The 21,529-nt window shown below is 43.9% G+C and overlaps 1 protein-coding gene across 1 annotated transcript in view; it reads right to left on the bottom strand.

Moving 5' to 3' along the window:
- The window catches only part of TAF8 (TATA-box binding protein associated factor 8), a 340,724-nt gene that overhangs the window by 23,606 nt on the left and 295,589 nt on the right, over positions 1-21,529 (bottom strand). The window contains exon 6 of the mRNA XM_044076205.1: positions 15,852-15,994. Within this exon, the coding sequence (XP_043932140.1) occupies positions 15,852-15,994 (143 nt within the window). The remainder of the gene's footprint in view (positions 1-15,851; positions 15,995-21,529) is intronic.

Raw genomic sequence — 21,529 nt, 5'->3', positions numbered from 1 at the left:
CTCGGATCTGAGAGCAGACTCTCACTCGGATCCGATGGGGGGATCGGAACCGGAGCCGAGACCATCGGATCCGAAGGACCTGTGTGCTCCGACCTGGACGGAGCCGAAGGCACACTGAATCCCTCAGATCCGAAGCTCAGCCCACAGCTCCGAGAGCTCGGATCTGACAAAGACGGACTCGACAAACTCGAGGGAAAGGTCGGAGCCAAAGTACCAAGCACTGTCGGCGCCGACCCACCCCCGGCTCCAACGCTGCCCGGCTCTGGGTGCTCTGAACCTGGGAAGCGGGTCGAAGAAGGAGCTATCGGGGCACAAAAAGGCGTTGAACTCCAACCGGAAGGGGGGGGTAGGAGCACTCCCATCTGCAGCTGGGCCTGGATGAACCTTCGCATCATCTGGTCCAAGTCTGCATCTGACAGGCTATAAGGATCTTGAGGCCACCGAGGTGGGCCGGGAGTGCCGCCTCAATGACGTTGACGGAGATCGGGTCTCCTCCTCCTCGGGTCCCGGTGAGAAGTATGGGGACCAGAGCCGAGGCGGAGGAGACTTGGAAGCCATGGAGGGAGAAGCCCGCTTAGTCGGGGGGGGCCGAAGCGGAAGCCTTGGCCCGCCGCTTGTGGTGCTTTTCCCTCTTTTTCTCCCTCCTGGCCTCTCTCTCCTCCGGCGCCGTAGCGGGAGTTTGAGTCCCGGCCGGGGGAGAGAGGCAGGAGTGGCCGCTACCGAGGGCTGCGGTGAGGCCACGGGAGCACCGGAGGCCGAAGCTGAATCCGGGGGCAAAAGTCCTGCCAGGATCAGCTTTGACCTCCACTCTTTCAGTGCCCTGGGGTTGAATCCTGCGCAGATAGCACACCCAGAGGACAGGTGTTCAACCCCAAGGCACCGAACACACCAAGTGTGGCCATCCGCCGGTGAAAGCTTATGGCCACACTCGGTGCATTTAGAGAAGATCGGTTTTGGGGTCTCTGACATTATACTACAAAAAAAAAAGCAAACGCACTCACACAAGGCCCCAAACACACACCGACCCACACAAACACTACACACCAGCGAGGGGAGGGGAGGAATTTACACTAACAAAAAATACAAGATTCTAAGGCTAAAATAAAAGGGAACCTAACACTCAAACTTTTTACTAAAAATTTACAAGTAGTACAATAAGTTTAAAACTTATCTGCGATACTATGAGCTCTGAATCTAGCTGCTTTCACTAAGCGCGGCAAACTAGATCTGAGGTCAGTCAGGGTTGGCAGGGGATTATGGGTAAGGGGATTAGCTAGGAGCTCGGATCTGATAGCTGTGAAACAAGTTGCCGGCTCAGATCCGAGATCGGATCCGATCCCAAAGGTTGTTGACAAATGAAGTACCTACTTCAGATAAGATGTTTAGTTTTTTGTTTCTTCTTTTTATGGGACTCTTGACGTCAAGTTATCGGAGATCCGGTGAAGAGTGAGAGGGCCGGACGGCACCCAATAATATCACAGCTAACATCCTCGCGAACCACAAGTTGTGAGACCCCATGCGGACCCACGGACATGATGAGCTAGGTTCCCTCTCCGTGACCAATTCCGACGCCTGTGATTCCCTCTGGGATGTGCCCTTGATTTAACGGTTTTCACCTGGGTAACCGCCAACGAAAGGTCTGAGGATGCCGGCTCGGACTCTGGACCTTCACCAGCCTCGAGAGGTATGGCTGCAGGAGAGAGTGCAGCAGTCGGCTCGGGCCTAGACATTTTGGCCTTTTTGACTGGTGGCTCATATGAGGGGCCCAACGTCGGATCCATCAATTGGCCAATCGCTTTAGACATTGGTTCTCTAAAGTTTTAAGGCAGCTAAGCAACTCCTGAGGGTTTTGGAAGAAAAGGGCTGACAAATACTACAAGTAGTGTGGTGGTGTTCCTGGCCTAAGCAAAACAGGTGGAGCTCATGAGCATATTTATATGGAATTTGACTTCCACACCTACACTTGTCCTTTCCACCCGACATGAAACCCAACAACAATAGCAAAAGATAATCAAAACCCCCTAAGGGGTACTTATCTGAAGTCGGATAAGATGAGCGCTTCATGAGGGATCACTTTTCCAAAGTAGTGATGACCGGAGCAGTCAGTCACACAGGCGGCAGAAAAGTTCCGAGAAAGATGAGTGCTGACATCCGTTTTGTAGACCTCGATTTATGGCCAACGTCCACAGACAGAGACATGGGACGTCACACACACCCTAGCGGTAACATCTATCTTTTGTATAATATCCAGACGTACGAGAGTCAAACAGAGGCACACTCCCTTGGTGTTACGAATACAGCAGCATATAAATAGAAGGACATTTAGCATTTACTTTATAAACTGCCACAAAAAGTGGTCATCTGATCATACCAAACCACTACCACAGTTTTCAGAAATATTGCTTGTATGAGATAACACAGGACATTCCAAAAGGGACAAACAAAATAATTTGCAAATTTGCTAAAAGAATTAAATTAAAATAAATTAATTTGGGTCCCCTTAAATTGTCTACAGTATGATTTATACTGTAACAGTATTATACACTGATCAAGAGCTACATTTCCAATAAAAAATCTGTTGTTAGTGGTATTCCACACGCCTCAGTGTTGGGACCCATCCTGTTTGGAAACTACTTCTCTTTAGGGAAGGCCAATGTTGGTGGTCTCTGACTCACCAAGTTTGCTGATAACCATAAGCTGGGAGCAATCACTAAATCCCCAAATGATGTTGACACCCTACAAACAGGCCTAAAAATGCCAAATGACTGGTGCCAAAACCATAGTCTGAGATTAACTGCTAAAAAATGCATAATCGTACCCTTCAGTAAATCAGATATCCCTGCAAATTATAATACTGATAGCACATCCCTAAACGGAGACTCAGTGGTGAGGGACCTAGGAACACAGATTGATAGTAACAAACTTTGACCACCAGGTAGCTGCAGTAGTAAGGAAATCTTTGTGTCTCAGCTTATAAGTAAAGGCGTGGCATCACGATTAAAGGACGTCAAAGTGCCATTGTACTCAGCCCTCACGAGGCCCATAATCTAGTACAATGCTCCCTCCTGTATATACTTAATCAGGTACTTACATCAACTGGAGCAGCCCCAGAGGTTAAATTACAAAGTGCAAGACACATGTCTTGTGCAGACCAGCTATCACCCTATTCCTATTCCTTTACTCTGTCTCATATTGTTTATTACAAATTTTAAAACAAATGCTGCTAGAAGAGAGTTCCAAAAATCCCAAGAGTTTATTGTAAGCGCTTTCATTCATTCACAATCCACAACAGAACTTCGGACATTTCCCAAGAACCATCACCATTATATAAGTCTACTAATTATACAATTAAGAATTCAATTAGTTAAGAGGAACATTAACTTAAAATCCTAGTATTATTTTTTGTAAAACTGATGCAATTTTTATATAACCAACTTCTACACTATTTAAAGAGTATATAAACAAGCATTAAAATTGTATATAAACTCACATAAAGTCTTAAACACACTTTTTGCATCTTGTATTAGCCAAAAGCAGCTGTTCCTATAGGAAACAATGTTCTTTTCTATATTATCTTTCCAGAGATTTTGGCTTCAGCACACATTTGATAGAACAATATTCATTAAGTCCAGGTGGGGCACAGGCCTTACTCCTCAGCTGCCACAACAATTCTGATTCCTCTAGTTTTAACTTCCATGGTCCACCTCTAATGTTTTTACTAACCTGTTCTAGGATAGTAAATTCAAATTTATGTGTGGGATTGATGGATATATGCTTTTCTAGTGCGTTTGTAGCACTTTTACTTATGTGACACAAGTGTTCGTGCATCCTTTGTTTGAAAGCTCGCTCAGTTTTCCCAATATAATAACTATCACATTGTTGGCATAATGCAAGATAAACAATTCCAATCGTTTCACAATTAAATTTTCCTTTTATTCTACATTTAATATCACAGTTACTAAACTCCTTACCCACTTTTATGTGTTTGCAATAACTACACCGTCCACACTTTTTCCATTATTTGCTATAGTGCCTTTCTAAAAGGCTTTTTAAGTTAGGGCCATTTTTTTTTTTATATATTATGTGTGGCCTTTTACCTAAACTTCTAAGTGTGGCATTGTCTTCCCTAATGAATGTCCAATTTTTAATCAAAATGTTCTTTATTCCAAGGGCATCAGTTGAAAATGATGCAAGAAAGCTCAAGGTATATCTGATGTCTGAATTTATTCCCACATTGGGGCTACCTTATGAAATAGTGCCTATATGGTCATCCCTAAGCCCCTTCCAGAGTAAAGGATGAAAATGTCATATATTCCTGTTTCTACTGACCTCTTCCATCAATTCCTCAAACTGCAATAGGTAGCCTCTTTTAGTAAACATGCTTTTTAAGTTGTTACACAAGATAGAAGTCAGTGTCTGTAGAAACCATTCTGGCAGCTCTCACCAATTGCCCTTTAATAACCCCCTTCTGATGAAATGGGTGACTGTTCTGAAAGTGCAGGAAAGAATTAGAGTAGGTGGGCTTTTTATATATTCGGGCTGCATATCTGTGGTTTAACCTGTCTTTGTCTAATTGTACATCTAAGAAATTGATGGCTTCGGTATCATATTGGAAGGTAAACTGTAAAAAATCATTAAGACTAGTTATTTCATTCACAAAGTTTTTAGTTGTATTAGCTGTCCCTTTCCAAATAAAAAACATGTCGTCTTGATAACGTGTGTACCAAATAACATTTTCTTTCTAAGTAGAACTTTGGAAAAGGAACTCACTCTCCCAAAATGCCATGACACAATTAGCAAAGCTTCCCCCACAAGGGGAACCCATAGCTACCATGGTTGTTTGCAAAAAATATTCTTTACTGAATAAAATAAAGTTGTTAGATAAGACTAATTCTAGAAGGGTCTCCACCACGCTAATCTCCCTTTCGTCAGCTCCTTTAAAAAAAAAAAATAAGAAATTCATGCACCCACTGTGTGCCTAACCCTTGGGGTATGACAGTGTACAAGTTTTTTAAATCAACTGTCAAAAAAACAGTTTGCATTAAATTCTATTTTATTGATGCTTTCTACAAAAACCCCAGGAATCACGACAAATCTGAGCTTCGCTATTAAGAAATGGTTTGACTTTACTATCCACTAGTTTGGCACAAGCTTATGTGATGGATTTTCTTCTGTCAACAATGGGTCGAAAAGGGGTTAGTAAGGCTCTTATGGATCTTGGGCGTACCAAAAATTACTGGAATCATGGGTGCTGCCCATGGTCAAATAGTTGTACGTGTCAACATTAATACTATTTTCTATAAACAAATCATTAAGCACTGATTTTATATATCTATATGCACCACTGATTTAATTCAGTATTACTTTCCTGTAGGTGTCCCTTTCCAAAATAGTTGACATTTTATACTCGTAATCATGCTGATCCATAAACACAAGCCCCCCCCCCCCCGTTGTCAGGTTTCATAACTCTGACATTACATGTTTTAAGTAAATTTAACAGATCCCATTCATCCACAGTCATGTTTCTCCCATTATTATGAGTTACTGGTTTATTTAACATGGTTCTAATGTCTACCTCGCAAACCTTCTCGAATGTTGCAAGTGTGTCATGTGTAGGTGGATTAAAAATGCTGGAAATTCTGAAATCCGCACAAGTTAAATCAGTGCCTAAAAGTACAACCAAATTCATTTTTCGTACATATAGTTTTAAATCTAACAATGTCCTTGCCTTTGGCTCTAGTATCAGGCAAGAATGTAAATCCTTTGCTTAAAATGTTCGCCAGCTCTTCGGGGACATTAAAGGAAGAGTAATTGTATATTTTAAAATCGCCTTGAGTATTTGTATGAGCAATAAGTTTACTTACAACAGATGTTGCTATCTCTTGCGGCGATTCTGCCTCTTCCGTTGTCGTTTGGGCTTCCTTGCATTGTATTGCTGTTGCTGCTGTTTGCTGCGTCCCTCTCGAAAACCCTGTTGATTAAAGTTTGCTGAGCTTTCTAACGGCAGATAACCATTATTGCATTGTTGCTTGTGCATAAATACGTTCACTCCGTCGAGGTGTGGCTAATTAGAAAGCTTCTTCCTCATTGCTTTCAAAGGAATGTTCCAAGTGTTCATTAAAGCAAGGGATGCTGTATACCGGTTGCTAAGGCTACGGAAGGGTTACCATTTCTATTTTGTAAATCCGGTGGAGGTGGATAAGCTAGCCTATTTTCGTAGTTGTGCATATCTCTTCTAATTTTTCCATTTTTTATTTTCCATTGCTCTGTTAATAGTTTTGTCTATACTGGTAAATATGTGAGCATAATCAAATTTATAGCGCTCAAAATCAGGGTCAGATTGGATTTCATGTTCGAGCGCTTCAATGTCTACTTTTAGTTCGTCCATTTGAAGTTTGTATTGTTTGATAAGTACATGCAAAAAATCAAAGCCTTGCTTGTCAAAAAGAGTTAATAGTTCGCAATGGAAGTTTGATTTATTTACAAGGCCAGATGGATAACACCGCTGGTGCAGTCCTTTAGGGACTACATTTTTCTGGATACATTCTTGAAAATAAGAAACCTCCAACTGCAGTTTCTTAAACTTATGCAGTTTATGGTCAAACTGTTTCAAATTTGTAATCAAAGGTCTTTGTGCAGGCTCATTCAAACTACTAGCTGTTTTAGCATTGGTGTCTAGGGAGAATACAGTAGGTGTTTTGAGATGCCCGGTCATAATAGGGAAACAAGTATTCGGAACTGCATTAGAGTTAGGTTAATACTCTCTCTGTGTTGGTGTTATTACTCACATGCTGAAAATAAGAAGTTATGTACCTACCATAACGTTCCATGTTAGTTGTCTTCTCTCGCCTTCTTTCTTGCTGGATGGGTTCGGAGCCGATACTCGGCTCTGACTCGGCACTTGCTAAGCTCGAGAGCTAATTTTACCAGCTCGAGGCAACCCTATATCCCATGATGCAAGGCGGAGACTACCCAGATCTCGTTTGGTAGCTAAGGAAATTCGGAATATATTCTTCCAACTGTGAAGGAAGAAGAAAAGTAACAATACTAAAAATGACAATCATAATCATCATAATCCTCTGAAAAGGATCAACCTAATCTAGTGACACTAGCAGCTGATTAGCTAGAAAAAAGGATAAAGCCTCTTAATAGAAGAGGCATAATCTTCTCGGTCTGACCAGGCTAGGGGGATGGAGGGATCGCAAGAAAGAAGGCGAGAGAAGACAACTAACATGGAACGTTATGGTAGGTACATAACTTCTTAATGTTAAGTTGTCAATCTCGCCTTCATTCTTGCTGAATGGGACCGCGTCCCTAGCACCACTATCCTGGGTGGCTCAATGGAACAGACTCTTGAGAACGGTGGAACCAAAATTCGCTCTGTCTCTGGAGGCCAAGTCTAATTTGTAATGTGAAACAAAGGTATGAGGAGAGGCCCATGTGGCTGCTGCACAAATAGTGTCTATTGGAAGTCTAGCCTGAAAAGCTGTAGATGTAGCTAGAGCTCTGGTAGAATGGGCTTTTGGCCTAGAAATCAACTCTTTGCCTCTGAGCTGATAAATGTAAGTAATCACAGAAGACAGCCATCTAGATAAAGTTACCTTAGAAACTGGAAGGTCTTTCCTGTTCTCTGCATAGGATAGAAACAGTTGATCAGATTTCCTAAAATGTTTAGTTTTGTCTAGAAAATATCTGAGCTGGCGGTGAACGTCAAGACAATGTAATTTTTGTTCCGCTCTATCAGAATAATTTGGGAAAAACACTGGAAGATCAATGGATTGATTTAGGTCTGCTCATGATGCCACTTTGGGTAAGAAAGACGGATTAGTCCTTAAAGATACCCTGTCTTTGTGGAAAATTAAGTAGGGAGGATGAATGCAGAGAGCATGAAGCTCAGATACTCTCCTGGCAGAAGTAATGGCGACTAGAAAGAGTGTCTTCCAAGAAAGACATTTCAACGAACAGGCAGCCGCAGGTTCGAAAGGCGGGAGAATCAAGGATGTTAAGGTTCATAGGTTTATACTAGGCTATCTGCCCTAAGGCATTTATAAGCCTAGCCCAAATTTTTGTGGCTTACGCCACCCCTTATATGAAAAAATACTGTGCCCATTAGTTTGTTGTGCCTCTGTCCAGCAGTGACACAGAGATGATTCCCGGGGTAAACCTACGATCTCCTATCCACAGGTCTAGATTTCTCTTGAACAGAGTCAGCGAGGTGCTCTGCCTCACATGGACCGGGATTTTATTCCACAGCATAGGGAGTCTCTGAGTGATAAATCTATCCCTCCAGCACGTCCTATTTATATCCGTGCTAAGGTTTAAGTCGCTTGCTCTAGTGGTTTTGGTGGATTTGGATTTTTGAGGTGGAGCATGTCCATTAATTCCGGGTTGGACATGGCCTTGTATGTCAGGCACATGTCACCTCTGAGCAGACAGTATGCGACTGAATAGAGCTGGAGTTTCTTCAATCTGGCAGCATATGACAGATTTTGGAGTCCCTTTATCCTTTTGGTGAGGAACTTTTGGGGTCTCTCCAATTGCTGCAGATGTCGGGTGAGATACATCCCGAATGGGGCATTGTACTCGATCATTGGTCTGATAAGTGAAGAGTACAGGGGAACAATGACCTCACTAGATCTGGATGTGAATCCCTTCATGATCAGGTGGGCAATGTAGAAGGTGAATGTAGAAGGTAAAATTAAATTTAGATCCCACTGTGGTGGGGGGTCTCTAATCGGAGGTTTAAGTAAAAAGATACCTCGAAGGAATACCTTGCAAAGTTTATGTGACAAAATGTTGCGGTCCAAAAGGCCTATATGAAAATTCGAAATGGCTGCCAGCTGAACTTTTACTGTGGAGGAAGAGGATCCTGAATGAAAAATCTCAGCTAGGAAGTCCAAGACCGAATGAATCGGAGCAGTATAGGGGTCTATGTTCCTAGCTTTTGCCCAGAAGGAGAAACGTTGCCATTTACTAGTGTAAATCCTTCTGGTAGAAGATTTTAGGGAAGCTACTATGATATCCCAGACGGGATTAGAAATCATAGGGAGCCTGGCTAAGGATGGAAGTGGAGCAACCAAGCAGTGAGGTTGAGAGAAGGTATGGATTGGTGCAGCTGCTCAGACTGGTGGGTCAGATCATCTGGAACCGGGTCCAGATGCCATGGCTGTACCAAGAGATAACGATGTAGGAATGGAAACCGTATCTGTCGAGGCCAATAAGGGGCAATGAGAATCAACTTGGCTCTCAAGGCGGTTGCTTTCTGAATTACTTGAGGCATCAGCGAAAAGGGGGGAAAGGCATAAAGAAGTCCCCGGGGCCAATCTTGGGTTAGAGCGTCTCTGGGGGGATGGCCTGGAAGGGGGAAGAGAGAGAAGTCGTCTGGGCATTTGCTGTTTTGAGGTGTAGCAAAAAGGTCGCAGCAAGGAAGGCCCCACTCCTGAAAAATCTCTTCCGTCACTGATTGTTTGAGAGACCACTCGTGAGGCATGAGAATAGCTCTGCTCAACCTGTCCGCTATGTTGGATTTCCCAGGGATATGCGTTGCTATCAGAAACCGCTGAGAAGAGATTGCCCATTGCCAAAGTCTGAGAGCCTCTCGGACACAGTGGATAGGACTTGGTTCCGCCCTGTTTGTTGATATACCGCACTACAGACATATTGTCCATTTGGACTGCAATAGTTCCCAGGGGAAGAGAGTCGTTGAGGGCTTGCAACGTTAAAAGCACTGCTCTCATCTCTAGGACATTTATGTGCAGATGGTATTCGTAAGGTTGCCAAGTGCCATGGACCATCCTGCCCTGATAATGCCCCCCCCACCTGATCAGGGAGGCATCCGATGTAACCGGGGCAGGAGGAACAAAGGGTCTGCCCTGATGGACTTGAGGGGACGATATCCACCAGGTCAGATGCCTTTTGCAAGTTGGAGTGATTATGATCCTGTGATTCATGGGTAGTTGTTGAAAGGACCATTGGGCGAATAGCATCCATTGTAGAAGACGCATGTAAAAACGGGCGAAGGGAAGAAGTGTTATGGCGGCCGCCATAAGACCCAATACTTTCAGAGCAAATCTGGCCTGAATTTTGTAGCTGAGAAGAATCACCTGGACGTGACTTTGAATGTCCAAGATCCTTTGGTCTGTTAACTTTGCTGAAAGTTGTATGGTGTCCAATTTTGCGCCTATAAAAGTAATAGATTGACAAGGCAGATTTTTCGAAATTTATAGAAATCCCTAGCCCTCTGCAAATGTGAATGGTGTAATCTCTGGCCTGGAGAAGTTGATGCCTGGTGGTGGCAGTGAGGAGCCAGTCGTCTAGATAAGGAAATACCTGGAATCCTTGACGTCTCAGGTGAGCCGTAACCACTGCCATACATTTGGTGAACTCTCTGGGGGCTGTAGTGAGTCCAAAGGGCAGGGCTCTGAATTGGAAGCGACTGGTCCCCAGCCGAAAGCGGAGAAATCTTCCGGAGCGCCTGTGAATTTTTATGTGATAGTACGCATCCTGAAGATCTATCGAGCACATCCAATTGTCCTTGCCCAGAAAGGGTAGAATGGACTGAAGCGTGACCATCCGGAATCTTGTTTTCTTTACAAACTTGTTTAGTTTGCTCAGATCTAATATTAGTCTCCAGTCCCCTGTCTTTTTTGAAACTAAAAAGAACCTTGAGTAGATTCCGGATCCTATTTGGTCTGCTGGGACTGGCTGGATGGCTCTTTTTGCTAGCAGTCTTGATATTTCTGGTACTGCTAGTTCCCTTAGACCAGGTGGAACGTCTGGAAGGGTTTCCTTTTGCTGAATTGGGGTTTGAATAAAGGGAAATTTGTAACCCTCGGATATAATCGACTGTACCCATTTGTCTTGAGAAAGAGAAAGCCAGGCTATTGGGTACAGTGATAATCTTCCCCCGACTGCCTCCGAAGTTGGACAATCGGGCAACATCTCAGGGATGCTGGAAGGGTTTGTCAGAAAGAGGCTCTCTGCTACCCTGATTCTGCGGACCCCCTCTGCCCCTAGGGCGGTGTCTGTTGTTGTTACCCCCTCTGCCTCTGGGGGTAAACTGACCTTGTGCGTCAGGCGTGACTCCTTGAGATTTGAGGAACCACATTTTCCCTCCCTTCTGACCTTTTGGGTAAGGTCTTGAAGGGGTGGAGAAACAGACTCCTACGGCAGAAAGAGTCTTGCCATCTTGTTCGCATCTAGTCAAAGTGTCTTTCACTTGAGGTCCGAACAAGGTCGAACCATCAAAAGGGGAGTTTGTGAAGGACGCCTTGAAGGGGTCTGCAAAATTACAAAGCCGCATCCAGGACTGACGCCTTAAAGCCACTCCTGTGCCTGCGGCCCTACTCGCTCCATCGGCTGCATAAGAAATGAGCCGCATGGAGGAGTTAACAATGGAGTTAAGGATTCCTAGCTGTGAGCTAATCTTATCCTGAGACCCAGCAGCTGCCGGATTCTGTAAAACTTCTCCCAACTCATTAAGAACATCTCTTTGAAGGCGGGTGCAGTGACACAAGTAGTTCAGCGATCGCATGGCAAAGGTCGCTGAAGAAAAAATCTGCTTGCCGTACCTGTCCATAGTCCTAGAATCCTTGTTAGGAGGATGGACAGGTACGGAAGGATCAGCTAGTTCCTTCTTGGTGGCTGCAGCCACCACCATGGCATCAACCGGGACACCTTTTGTCAAATATTGCCTATCTGGTGGGGCCGTAATAAATTTAGAAGGCCTCCTAGGAATAGGTTCCACCGAATCCGGGGCCATCCACGCCTTCCGAGCCACTACGTCCATAAGAGGGTAGAAAGGCGGAGACACCCAGGAGGTGGAGGGTCGAGATCCGAACGCCTCCAGGTATACTGACTCGTCCTCTGCTTAAGGAGTTCAAGGATGTCTGAGAAAGAGACATCCTCAGAGGAGGACCTTGGGGATCCCTCCGACTCATCCAAGTCAGTATCAGATGTAATAGACTCGGGGGAGTCTAGATGTTTCCTCTTACATGTCCTCTTACGAGGAGGTACACCTGATGGATCAGGAGAAGCCTCAGAAGAGGAAGATATTCCCAATGGGGAAACCTTAGGCATTGGATCTCTGGGTCCGGGAGCAAGAGAGTGGGAACAGACGTCAGCAGGCACTGTAGTGGGAGGAGCTGATGGAACTGACCGTTGACTACGCCCAGGGGCTAAGTACACTCCTCATCACCTCGAAGGCTCCCCCATCAGAGAGACCAGAAGGTTCCCGCTCCGAAGAGATAGGAACTCCAGGCCTCACCAAGAGGGAAGGCTCCGAGGCAGATGTCAGGGCTGAGCTCACCAATGCCGAAGCCCAGAGAGGGAAGAACGGGGTCGGACAAGGGTCCGATGCCACTCGCCCCCTCGGAGCCGACAAGAGAGACCAGACGCCCGGATCCCTCCAATGAAGGCCTCAAGGAGGAAATCGGAGCAGAGGATGACTGAGCCGAAAGGGGTGGTATCGGCTCCGAAGCTACAACAGTCACGGCTCCGAGGAGCTCCGGCTCCGAGCTCTGTAAGAGAGTCGAAGGAGGAATGTTAGGTGGATGAGAAATAGCTACCATCTGTTGAGACGGGCTATGGAGCATTTGGGCCAATGCCTGAGACTTTAATAGTCTACTCACCACTCTCTCAAGGTTGTGATCAGACAACCTGGACGACCGAGAAGAACGGCTCCGATGGCTCCGCTCCGAGACCAAGGGTGATCTCGGAGCAGAACGTATAGATTCCAATGAGGGGGATGGAGATCTCTTTTTAGAGATAGGTGGAGCCGAAGGAGCCGAGGATACGTCGGCTCCAGCCGGAGCCGACACTGAGTGTCCAGATCTGGCAGTATCGGCGCCGGATGGAGCCGATACTGTGACTTCTAGCATGGAAGGATCGTCTCCGGCCGGAGCCGATCTCGACACTAAAGAAGTTGAACCAGTAGCCGACAGCTTGGGACTTGCAGCCGAAGGCTTAACAGGTTTTGAGGGCTTCCCCGGAGCCGACTTAGTCGGGGAGCTTTCAGGCTTTAATAAGCCCCTCAATATTAACTTATTTCGGCGCTCCTGCAGGACTCTCGGGCTGAAGGCATGACAGATAGCACAAGAGTCCTGCAGGTGCAGAGGTCCCAGGCAGTAAACACAAGAAGTGTGACCGTCTGTCAGAGACATCTTCTGACAGCACGAGTCACACTTCTTGAAGCCTGAGACCTTTGTGTCCTTCGACATAGCTGTGTCGAGGGAACAAAAGTCGACAGGAAAAAAAAACACAAACACACACACACAAATAACACCCAATCCAAAAAATCTAAACTTAACAGGGATACAACACTCAGACACAAAATCCCTGACAGGAAAAATTAGGAAAGGGGAAAAATAACCCGAGAAAAAGGGAACACTAACGGGAATAGGGTTAAATTAAACGTTAAAGTTCACAAAACCACTAAGGATATGAAAAATAAAAGGGATGAGACTAAAAGTCTTATAATAAGAAAACTTACCTAGAGCTGGTAAAAGAGGCACCTCGTTAGCGAAGCGGCAAACGAGATCTGGGTAGTCTCCGCCTTGCATCATGGGATATAGGGTTGCCTCGAGCTGGTAAAATTAGCTCTCGAGCTTTGCAAGTGCCGAGTCGGAGCCAAGAATCGGCTCTGAACCCATCCAGCAAGAATGAAGGCGAGATTGACAACTTAACATTCTCCATTCTGGCACGTTTGCCCTTGTAACTGGTGATTCAAAGGTGCTGAAGATACAGAGGCACAAGTTAAACATTGCTCGTTTGCTTTTGCAGTAGAAATGGAAGCAAGTGCATCGGCAGGTGTGTGACTCGAGTCCAATCCTGCAATTTTCCTTGATAGGACCTCCACACGCTGTTAACTGCTGGATTAGGATAGTTAGATTGCCCATGGCATTCGCCACAGTAGCCAAACCTCCAGTAGTAGCAATGCTTCAATCTTGGGAACAGAAAGGCTGGGAAGCAGGACCTCCTCCACTGGCCATCTTCAGACACAAAAAAACAATGACTATTCAAACCAACTTTTAAAATAAATGCCAGAAGAGTTCCAAAAAATCCCAAGAGTTTACTGTAAGCGCTTTCGTTCATTCACAATCCACAGTGAACTTCATCAAACAACATTTCCCAAGAACGATCATTACATAAGTCTACTAATTATACAATTAAGAACTCCATTAGTTAAGAGGAACATTAACTTAAAATCCTAGTATTTTTGTAAAACTGATAAAATTTTTATATAACCAACTTCCACTCTATTTAAAAAAGAATATACACAAGCATATTAAAATTGAATATAAACTCACATAAAGTCTTAAAGCAAATTTTTTGTTTCCTATAATAGCTGCTTTTAGCTAACACAAGATGCAAAAAGTGTGTTTTATATATATATATATATATATATATATATATATATATATATATATATATATATATGTATATATGGATGTATACACACAGGTTACCTTCATTTGACTGACAACTAGTACATGAGTACACTTTAAGGCAAACAGGGATTTGTCCCCTTCCCAAACACAGTGCAACCAGAGTACATACACAAATATATATATATATCTATAGTTAGGGGGGTGTGGGGGCACAGCCCCCCACATTGGGATGTGGGGGGCTGAAGCCCTCCACCCAGTTTCGTTTAAAAATGAATATAACACAAAGTACAGAATTTAAACCAAAATAGGTGGGGTGCTTCACCCCCCCAACTATATATACTAACTCCAGGGTCACACTACATTGGGGAAGGGGACAAATCCGTTACTTGCCTTAAAGTGTACTGAAGTACTAGTTGTCAGTCAAATGAGTTGTCAAATGAAAGTAACCCATATGCATATGCGCACGCACACACACACACACATATATATATATATATATATATATATATATATAAAAAACATAAAATATATATATATATATTATATTATATTATATATATATATATATATATATATATATATATATATTGCATATATGTATACAATGTATACATCTGATTTAAACAGAATATATTTTATATTTCACATTTCAGTGTGTTTATAGGAGAGAGCCATTTCTTTGTTGCTATCCCATACTTTGATATAGCGTTTAAGTTTTTAACATTTTACTGGCGATTTCCTTTAAGGAGACCAAGGTTTCAATTAGCTGCAGCTTAACTGATGTAATCTGACTTTTTTTTTATACATTATAAAATGAAGAAGGAGCTGTAGTTTAACAAACCCTGGTGAAGTCTGGATCACTATAGACAAAATAGCTCAGTTTTTTGGTTTTATTTTAATTGTTTAAATAAAGTTACAGCTAATTTCATTGGAGGAGCCATTTTTTTATTCAACTATTATTTAGTTTGGAATTTTTACTAAAGCTTTTTTCTTCTACTCAGCTTATGGAAGCTACAGCAAGTTTCTTCTTATGTGGTCAGATGTTCCAGGTGGCCTAGCTGGATTCCTGATTGGTTAATTGTGTTGTGAGTTTCTACATTGTTGATGATCACATATTAAAACATGATGTGTAGAGCTACTTTATGTAACTGTATAATATGTTTATGAACCTAGTGCTTTGATCAAGCAAGACAGGGCATCTCTGGATAGGTTCTATCACTGACAGCAGAGTATGGGATGTGTAACAAGATTTCCAGACACTTTATAAAACATTACCCAAAGAATTACAAAACCAAGTGCCAGTACTACAGTTATTTTATAAAAAGGTTCTTAACCTCAGGTGCTAGACAGTTTAACAGAAAACACAGATGATTTTACAAAGCATCTGTTACTGTCTGATAAACAGCACATGCTAAGACAATAACCAAAGATGCACATGAAGTCCAATCTGAAAGTACTACATACCACATTCAAGGAGAATGACATATTCTCTACATCAGTTTGATCATCTTGCTCAGAGGAATCAGTCTCTTCCATCTGCTGCATTTCTAGCTCCGAAGGAAGCAAAGCATTCAGGTATGGGATGGCACATGGTCTGGCAGCTATCACTGTCAAGAATACACCATTTAAGAAAATGAGTTACAATCATTTGATCAAGAAATTATATTGAACTCTTTTTTTCAGAAGGTTATCACAACAGCAAATATTACATAATTTGTTCAAGGACAGGTATCATCACCACAACAAAAATCAGGCCTTCATATTGATTAAAATCAGTGCCTGGAAAAAGCATCAAGAAAGATGACTGACATGACTGGCGGATTGATTTACTCATTCTGCTTTTGGTTTTCAAAACAAATCCCAGAACCTGTGGATCAACACAAACCACACAAACACTCCACTGTTAAACTGGAAATAAAAGAAGATCACTTACAGAACTGTGCAAGTAAAAGATTTCTAATCTTATTACTAGAAAGTCTGCTGAAAACTACATATCACACAATCAGCCAGAGTTCAGAGGGCAGTAAAGCAAAAACAAAACCGCACAGTTACTACTGTCACCATAATATGGAAGAATGCCTGTTCGATAGTTCCACACATGCATGTCTAGATGGATAAGCATTGAAGCAATGGTCTTATGAATCCTTAACTCATCGACCTCTCCCAATTAAACTATTTTTTTTAGTTCGGTAATGTTATTACTCCTTAGTATGACTAGAGAGGTTGTTCCATACTCCAACTGGCGTGTCTCCTATTCCAAATTATCTTCCACCAGGATTCTATTTCTGACTCAGTCATTTTAATCTACTCCCTTTCTTGCTCGAAAAACATTCTCGTAAAAATGTATTTCATTGCACTTTACCACTGATTTAGATTCATAAACAGTTTTTACATCACTGTAGTTGATTCTGCATGATAAACAGCCACATGCTGGGTAGTGGCAATTCTCAGAACTACTGCGTACATTTGTAAAAAAAACGAGAAATTCCACAGCCTGCATAATATACAAATGGTGGTATGACAAGGAAATGAGCAATATTACAACTGCAAATGTTTGTGAGGGTATACAATAAGACACAAAAATTCAAAAATGTGTACTCTATGTGGAGAGATGCTAGGATTCTAGGACTGCTGACCACAGCTAAGTCTCGACTTACAGGGTCACCACTGCATTAGTCAATATGTACATGCAAGAGGCTGCTGTCAATGCCAGTAGTCATGCTGATGGGTGTGGGCCATTTGTGCCCAATTCCATAACACAGAAATAGTAGACCATTACCTAGTGGATAGAGGCATCATGCAGGAATTGGCTGAAATGTATTGCCCTCATACACAGGCCAGAGGATGTGTGGGGTACCTAGCCCTGTGGACACCAAGGTGTATGCGATTTTGGGAAGACTAGCTAAAGGGACATTTCAGTAACCAATGGACAACACAGTGAGTGTACCCGAGGCACTACCCTCAAGGACTCTCAATAGTTACTCAATGTCAGTTTGCAGAATGGGGGGAGGAGGGGCATAAGTGGTTTCCATGTACAAAAAAAGGAGATCAGGCAATACCATGGATGTATTTTATGACACAGCCCAGGGAGTCACAGACTGCACCCACAGGGTAATAAAGGCCCCATCAATGGTAGCAGGGACAATGGCATGTCAAATAGGGGGTTCTATCCCTTCACTTGCCAGGCACTCCATAATGCTCAGGGTATAATATACAGTGTGTCTGCAGGCCACCCAAGCACTACCCACAACTCCCACATCTGGCACATGTGAGTCTTACACCAGCAGTTTGTGTACGACTATTTTCTACAAGGACATACTGCAGGTGATGCTGAATATGCCTTGGAACCATGACTAATGACACCAATCAGAAATCCACAGACCATATCACAGAATTGTTACAGTAATGTCTGGTCACAAATCCAGGACACTGTTGAACATTTTTTGACCTACTAAAGGTCTGAATCCACTGATAGGATGCACTTGAAGGTGCACTGTAGTATGACTCCACAAAATGCAGTAAAATCTGCAGTGAGTGCAGTGTTACACAATGTCCTTATATACACAGAGTTACAGAAGGGAAGATACATTCAGGAGAAGGAGGAAGTAGAAGATTGTGGATGAGGAGTCTGAGGAGGAGCCAGCTGCAGGAGAGGACTATGTCAGAGTCAGGTGCAATATGTACTGCCACTGTTAAGAGGCAGTGTCTGATTCATAATAGTCTTTCAGTTTTTCCCATTTAGGGGTCGCCACAGCGGATCACTGGTCCACTATTGATTGTCAGTGGATTTTTATGGTGTCGAGTTGCCAACCCGGTGCCCCACCTGCACACACACACACACACACACACACACACACACACACACACACACACACACACACACACACACACACACACACACACACACCTACCTGCGTGTCTTTAAAGTTCAGTTAACTGCAAGGAAGACATGCAGACTCTGCACAGAAGGTGCTCCAGATGAGAATTGAACCGAAGAACCTCTTGCTGTGAGGCAACAATGCTAACCACTGCACCACCACGGCCGTGTCTGGTTCATAATAATGGGCCAAAAATAAAACTGTACATAGAAAATTAAATATGATGTATGCAAAACTATACCGACGCTGTACTATACCATAAGAAAACTGGCCACTCTATCAGACCAAGACTACCCAGGTAACAGTACTGAGGGCAGGGCATAGTTGTCATCATATGTGCAGGCAGGAAGGGTCAAAGTGACTGGTGTCAACAACAGGCAGTGTGTGTGTGTGTGTGTGTGTGTGTGTGTGTGTGTGTGTGTGTGTGTGCATTGGGGGGGGGTCAAGATTACTGGTGTGTGTGTGCATGCATTGGGGGGGTCAAGATTACTGGGGTGTATATGTGTGCTGGGGAACACCTTCAACAGACAATGCAACACCATAATGCTGTGTGGTAAACAGGTCCAGAGCACCCACAGGAGGTTTCTTAAGTGCTGAACATGTACATCCCCCATCCAGGTGGCACCCTCAACTGAAAATGTCACAGGCCTGATCCACAGCATACGAGGAAAATACAGGGCTCTGTGAACATGAATGGCAGCTCATGGTATGGGTGGTCTCCTCATGAACAACCTGTCTGCATGTACATTCATGTCACCGCATACTGCCCTCATCAATGGATGGTAGTGTGGTGGTGGTGTCACTATAGGTCTAGGACTGCACCCTTCCCTCCCCATGATGGGCCTTCATCACTGGCAGTGGAGGTAGACCAGCCACAAGAAGTATGATGGCCAGGATGTGCGGCTGCACAGGGGCACCTACTGGGTGCAAACTCCTGATACCAGATGTCCAGTATATTGTACATCTAACACATGCACTCCCTCAGGTCTTCATAGAGACCATGTATTACTCTGACCAGCTCAGCTATGGTTGTGTTGGTGTCTGCCCATCTCTGTATTACTACCTCATACAAATGTTGGATAGTGGCCATGGAGAGAGACAGCTAGGGAAGTAGGTGACAACCATAGCATGCTCAGCCACCAGCACACTGCCCCTCGATTTCCTCTACTGGAATTAGCAGCAACTGGGGGGGGGGTTATGCTGCTGGAGATTACATTAGTCCTTAGGCAGACATGTCGACATCTTACTTCTACACGTTTGTCATCTTGGATCTGTGGGGGTGGGTTGCACAAGCACAGAAGCTTTATTTGTGAAATATAGTGGGGATAAAGCCATCAAACTGCCCAAGTCTACCAATGACATGACTGCATGACCTCTGACAGTGCTGAAATCTGGCAACCATCATCAGAGCCAGCCAGATCCCCAACATCATGTAAGCCCACACAAACAGTGGATGACCCTGACAACCAAGAACCTGTGAAAACACCAAGAAATTACCCAAACTAAATAAGACAATTTCACCAACACTTGCTTTACACTATAAATACTACTATTTAACAGTGGTACTGGAAAATAATAATAAACACACCTCAGGCAAGTATCTTTGAACATGCAGAAAGTACAGTTGTGTACCCTTACCATAAATGTAGATGTTAGAGTGTATTCACTGTTGCAGAGATCACATTTGGGTTATCTGCCTGCAGATAGCCCTCAGCCGGCCTGAATACCAGAGTCTTGGGATTTCTGCATCAGATGCTGTCGCTTCTTCCATGAAGTCAGGTCGTCAGGGTTATAAAACATGCAGCCGATGCCATTACATCTGTTTTTCTTGCCCCAGATGTCAGGAGCCCCCAAAATAGGAAGCAATTACATGGCATGGAACACCCCCAGCAAAAAGAAAATACCAATGATATAAGATATGACAAGCAAAAAAGATAGGTAGAAGTAAAGAGAAGTCAGGGGGGCTGGAGGGAGGGTAACCAGGATTGCAACAGTGAATACACTCAAACATCTACTTTTATGGTAAGTGTACACAGCTGTACTATGTTCTTCGTGTTTCACTCTTATGGTCATCACATTTGGGTTGATTCCCAAAGCTGAGGATGGGTGGAGGTAGTGTAATCAGGCCCTGTAAGACTGCTGTGACAAATCCAGCTCTGGATTTAGAAAAGATAGGTAAGTGGTAATGCTTGGTGAAAGTGTGTTCAGAGCTTCAGGTTGCAGCTTCCAGGATGTCCCTGGTAGGGACTCCCCTGAGAAATGCTGTAGAGGTTGATGTAGCCCTAGTGGAATGTGTTCTCATCCCCTGTGGGGTAGGTTTCCCATGGTGTTTGCAGCAGAAATGGATGCAGTGTGTAATACATTTAGAAATGGTTTGCTTTAAAATGGCCTTGCCCTCTGCCCCTGCAGCAAAGCTGACTAGCAGCTGGTCAGATTTTCTGAAAGGCTTAGTCCTGTCCAGATAGAACCTAAGCTGCCTGTGCACGTCCAGGGACTGCAGGATCCTTTCCCCTTTACTCTGAGGATTAGGGGAAAAAGGTTGGCAAATGAATGGATTGGTTTAAAGCCACACTAGATACTACTTTGGGCATAAATGATGGGTTAGTCCTGAGGGAAACACTGTCCGGATGGAAAATAATGAAGGGTTCCACAGCCATAAGGGCCTGCAATTCAGACACTCTTCTTGCTGAAGTGATGGCTAGAAGTAAAGCTGTTTTCCACGAGAGGAAGTTTAACTCTGCTGTAGCAGCAGGTTCAAAGGGCGGAAGCGTGAGCTTTTCCAAAACAAAGTTAAGGTCCCAGGCTGGAGTGGGAGCTCTCCTGTGGGGGGGGTCTTAAATTTTTGGCTCTTCTCAGGAACTGTTTGACCAGAGCATGAGAGAAGAGGGGAGGCTCAGTATTATAATAAGCTGAGCCGGCAGAGGCATGAATCTTAATTGAAGAGAAGGATAGGACTTTGTGGAGCATTTCTGTTAATTAATCTAGTATATGAGGTAAGCTGGGCACAGTGATGTCCATTTTCTGAGACTAGCTCCAGGAGCAGTATCTTTTCCACTTTTCCAAACAGGATTTTCTAGTACTAGGCCTCCTTGCCTCAAAAATGACATCCAGCACCTGCTTACTGAGGGTTGCTGGTGATGAGTTCAGGGGATGAGCCAGACTGCTAGGTTCAGGGTCTGTAGCTGAGGGTGCAAAATCTGGAACTCCTGCTGGGGGACAGCAGGGAAGGGATCTGAGGCAGCTGCTATGGTGGCACTACTGTCA

This window comes from Protopterus annectens, chromosome 7.part0, assembly GCF_019279795.1.
Source record: "Protopterus annectens isolate FY-2018-M chromosome 7.part0, PAN1.0, whole genome shotgun sequence".
NCBI lineage: Eukaryota > Metazoa > Chordata > Ceratodontiformes > Protopteridae > Protopterus > Protopterus annectens.
Note: the sequence above shows the minus strand (reverse complement) of the source record. Positions and strands in the feature narration are given on the sequence as shown.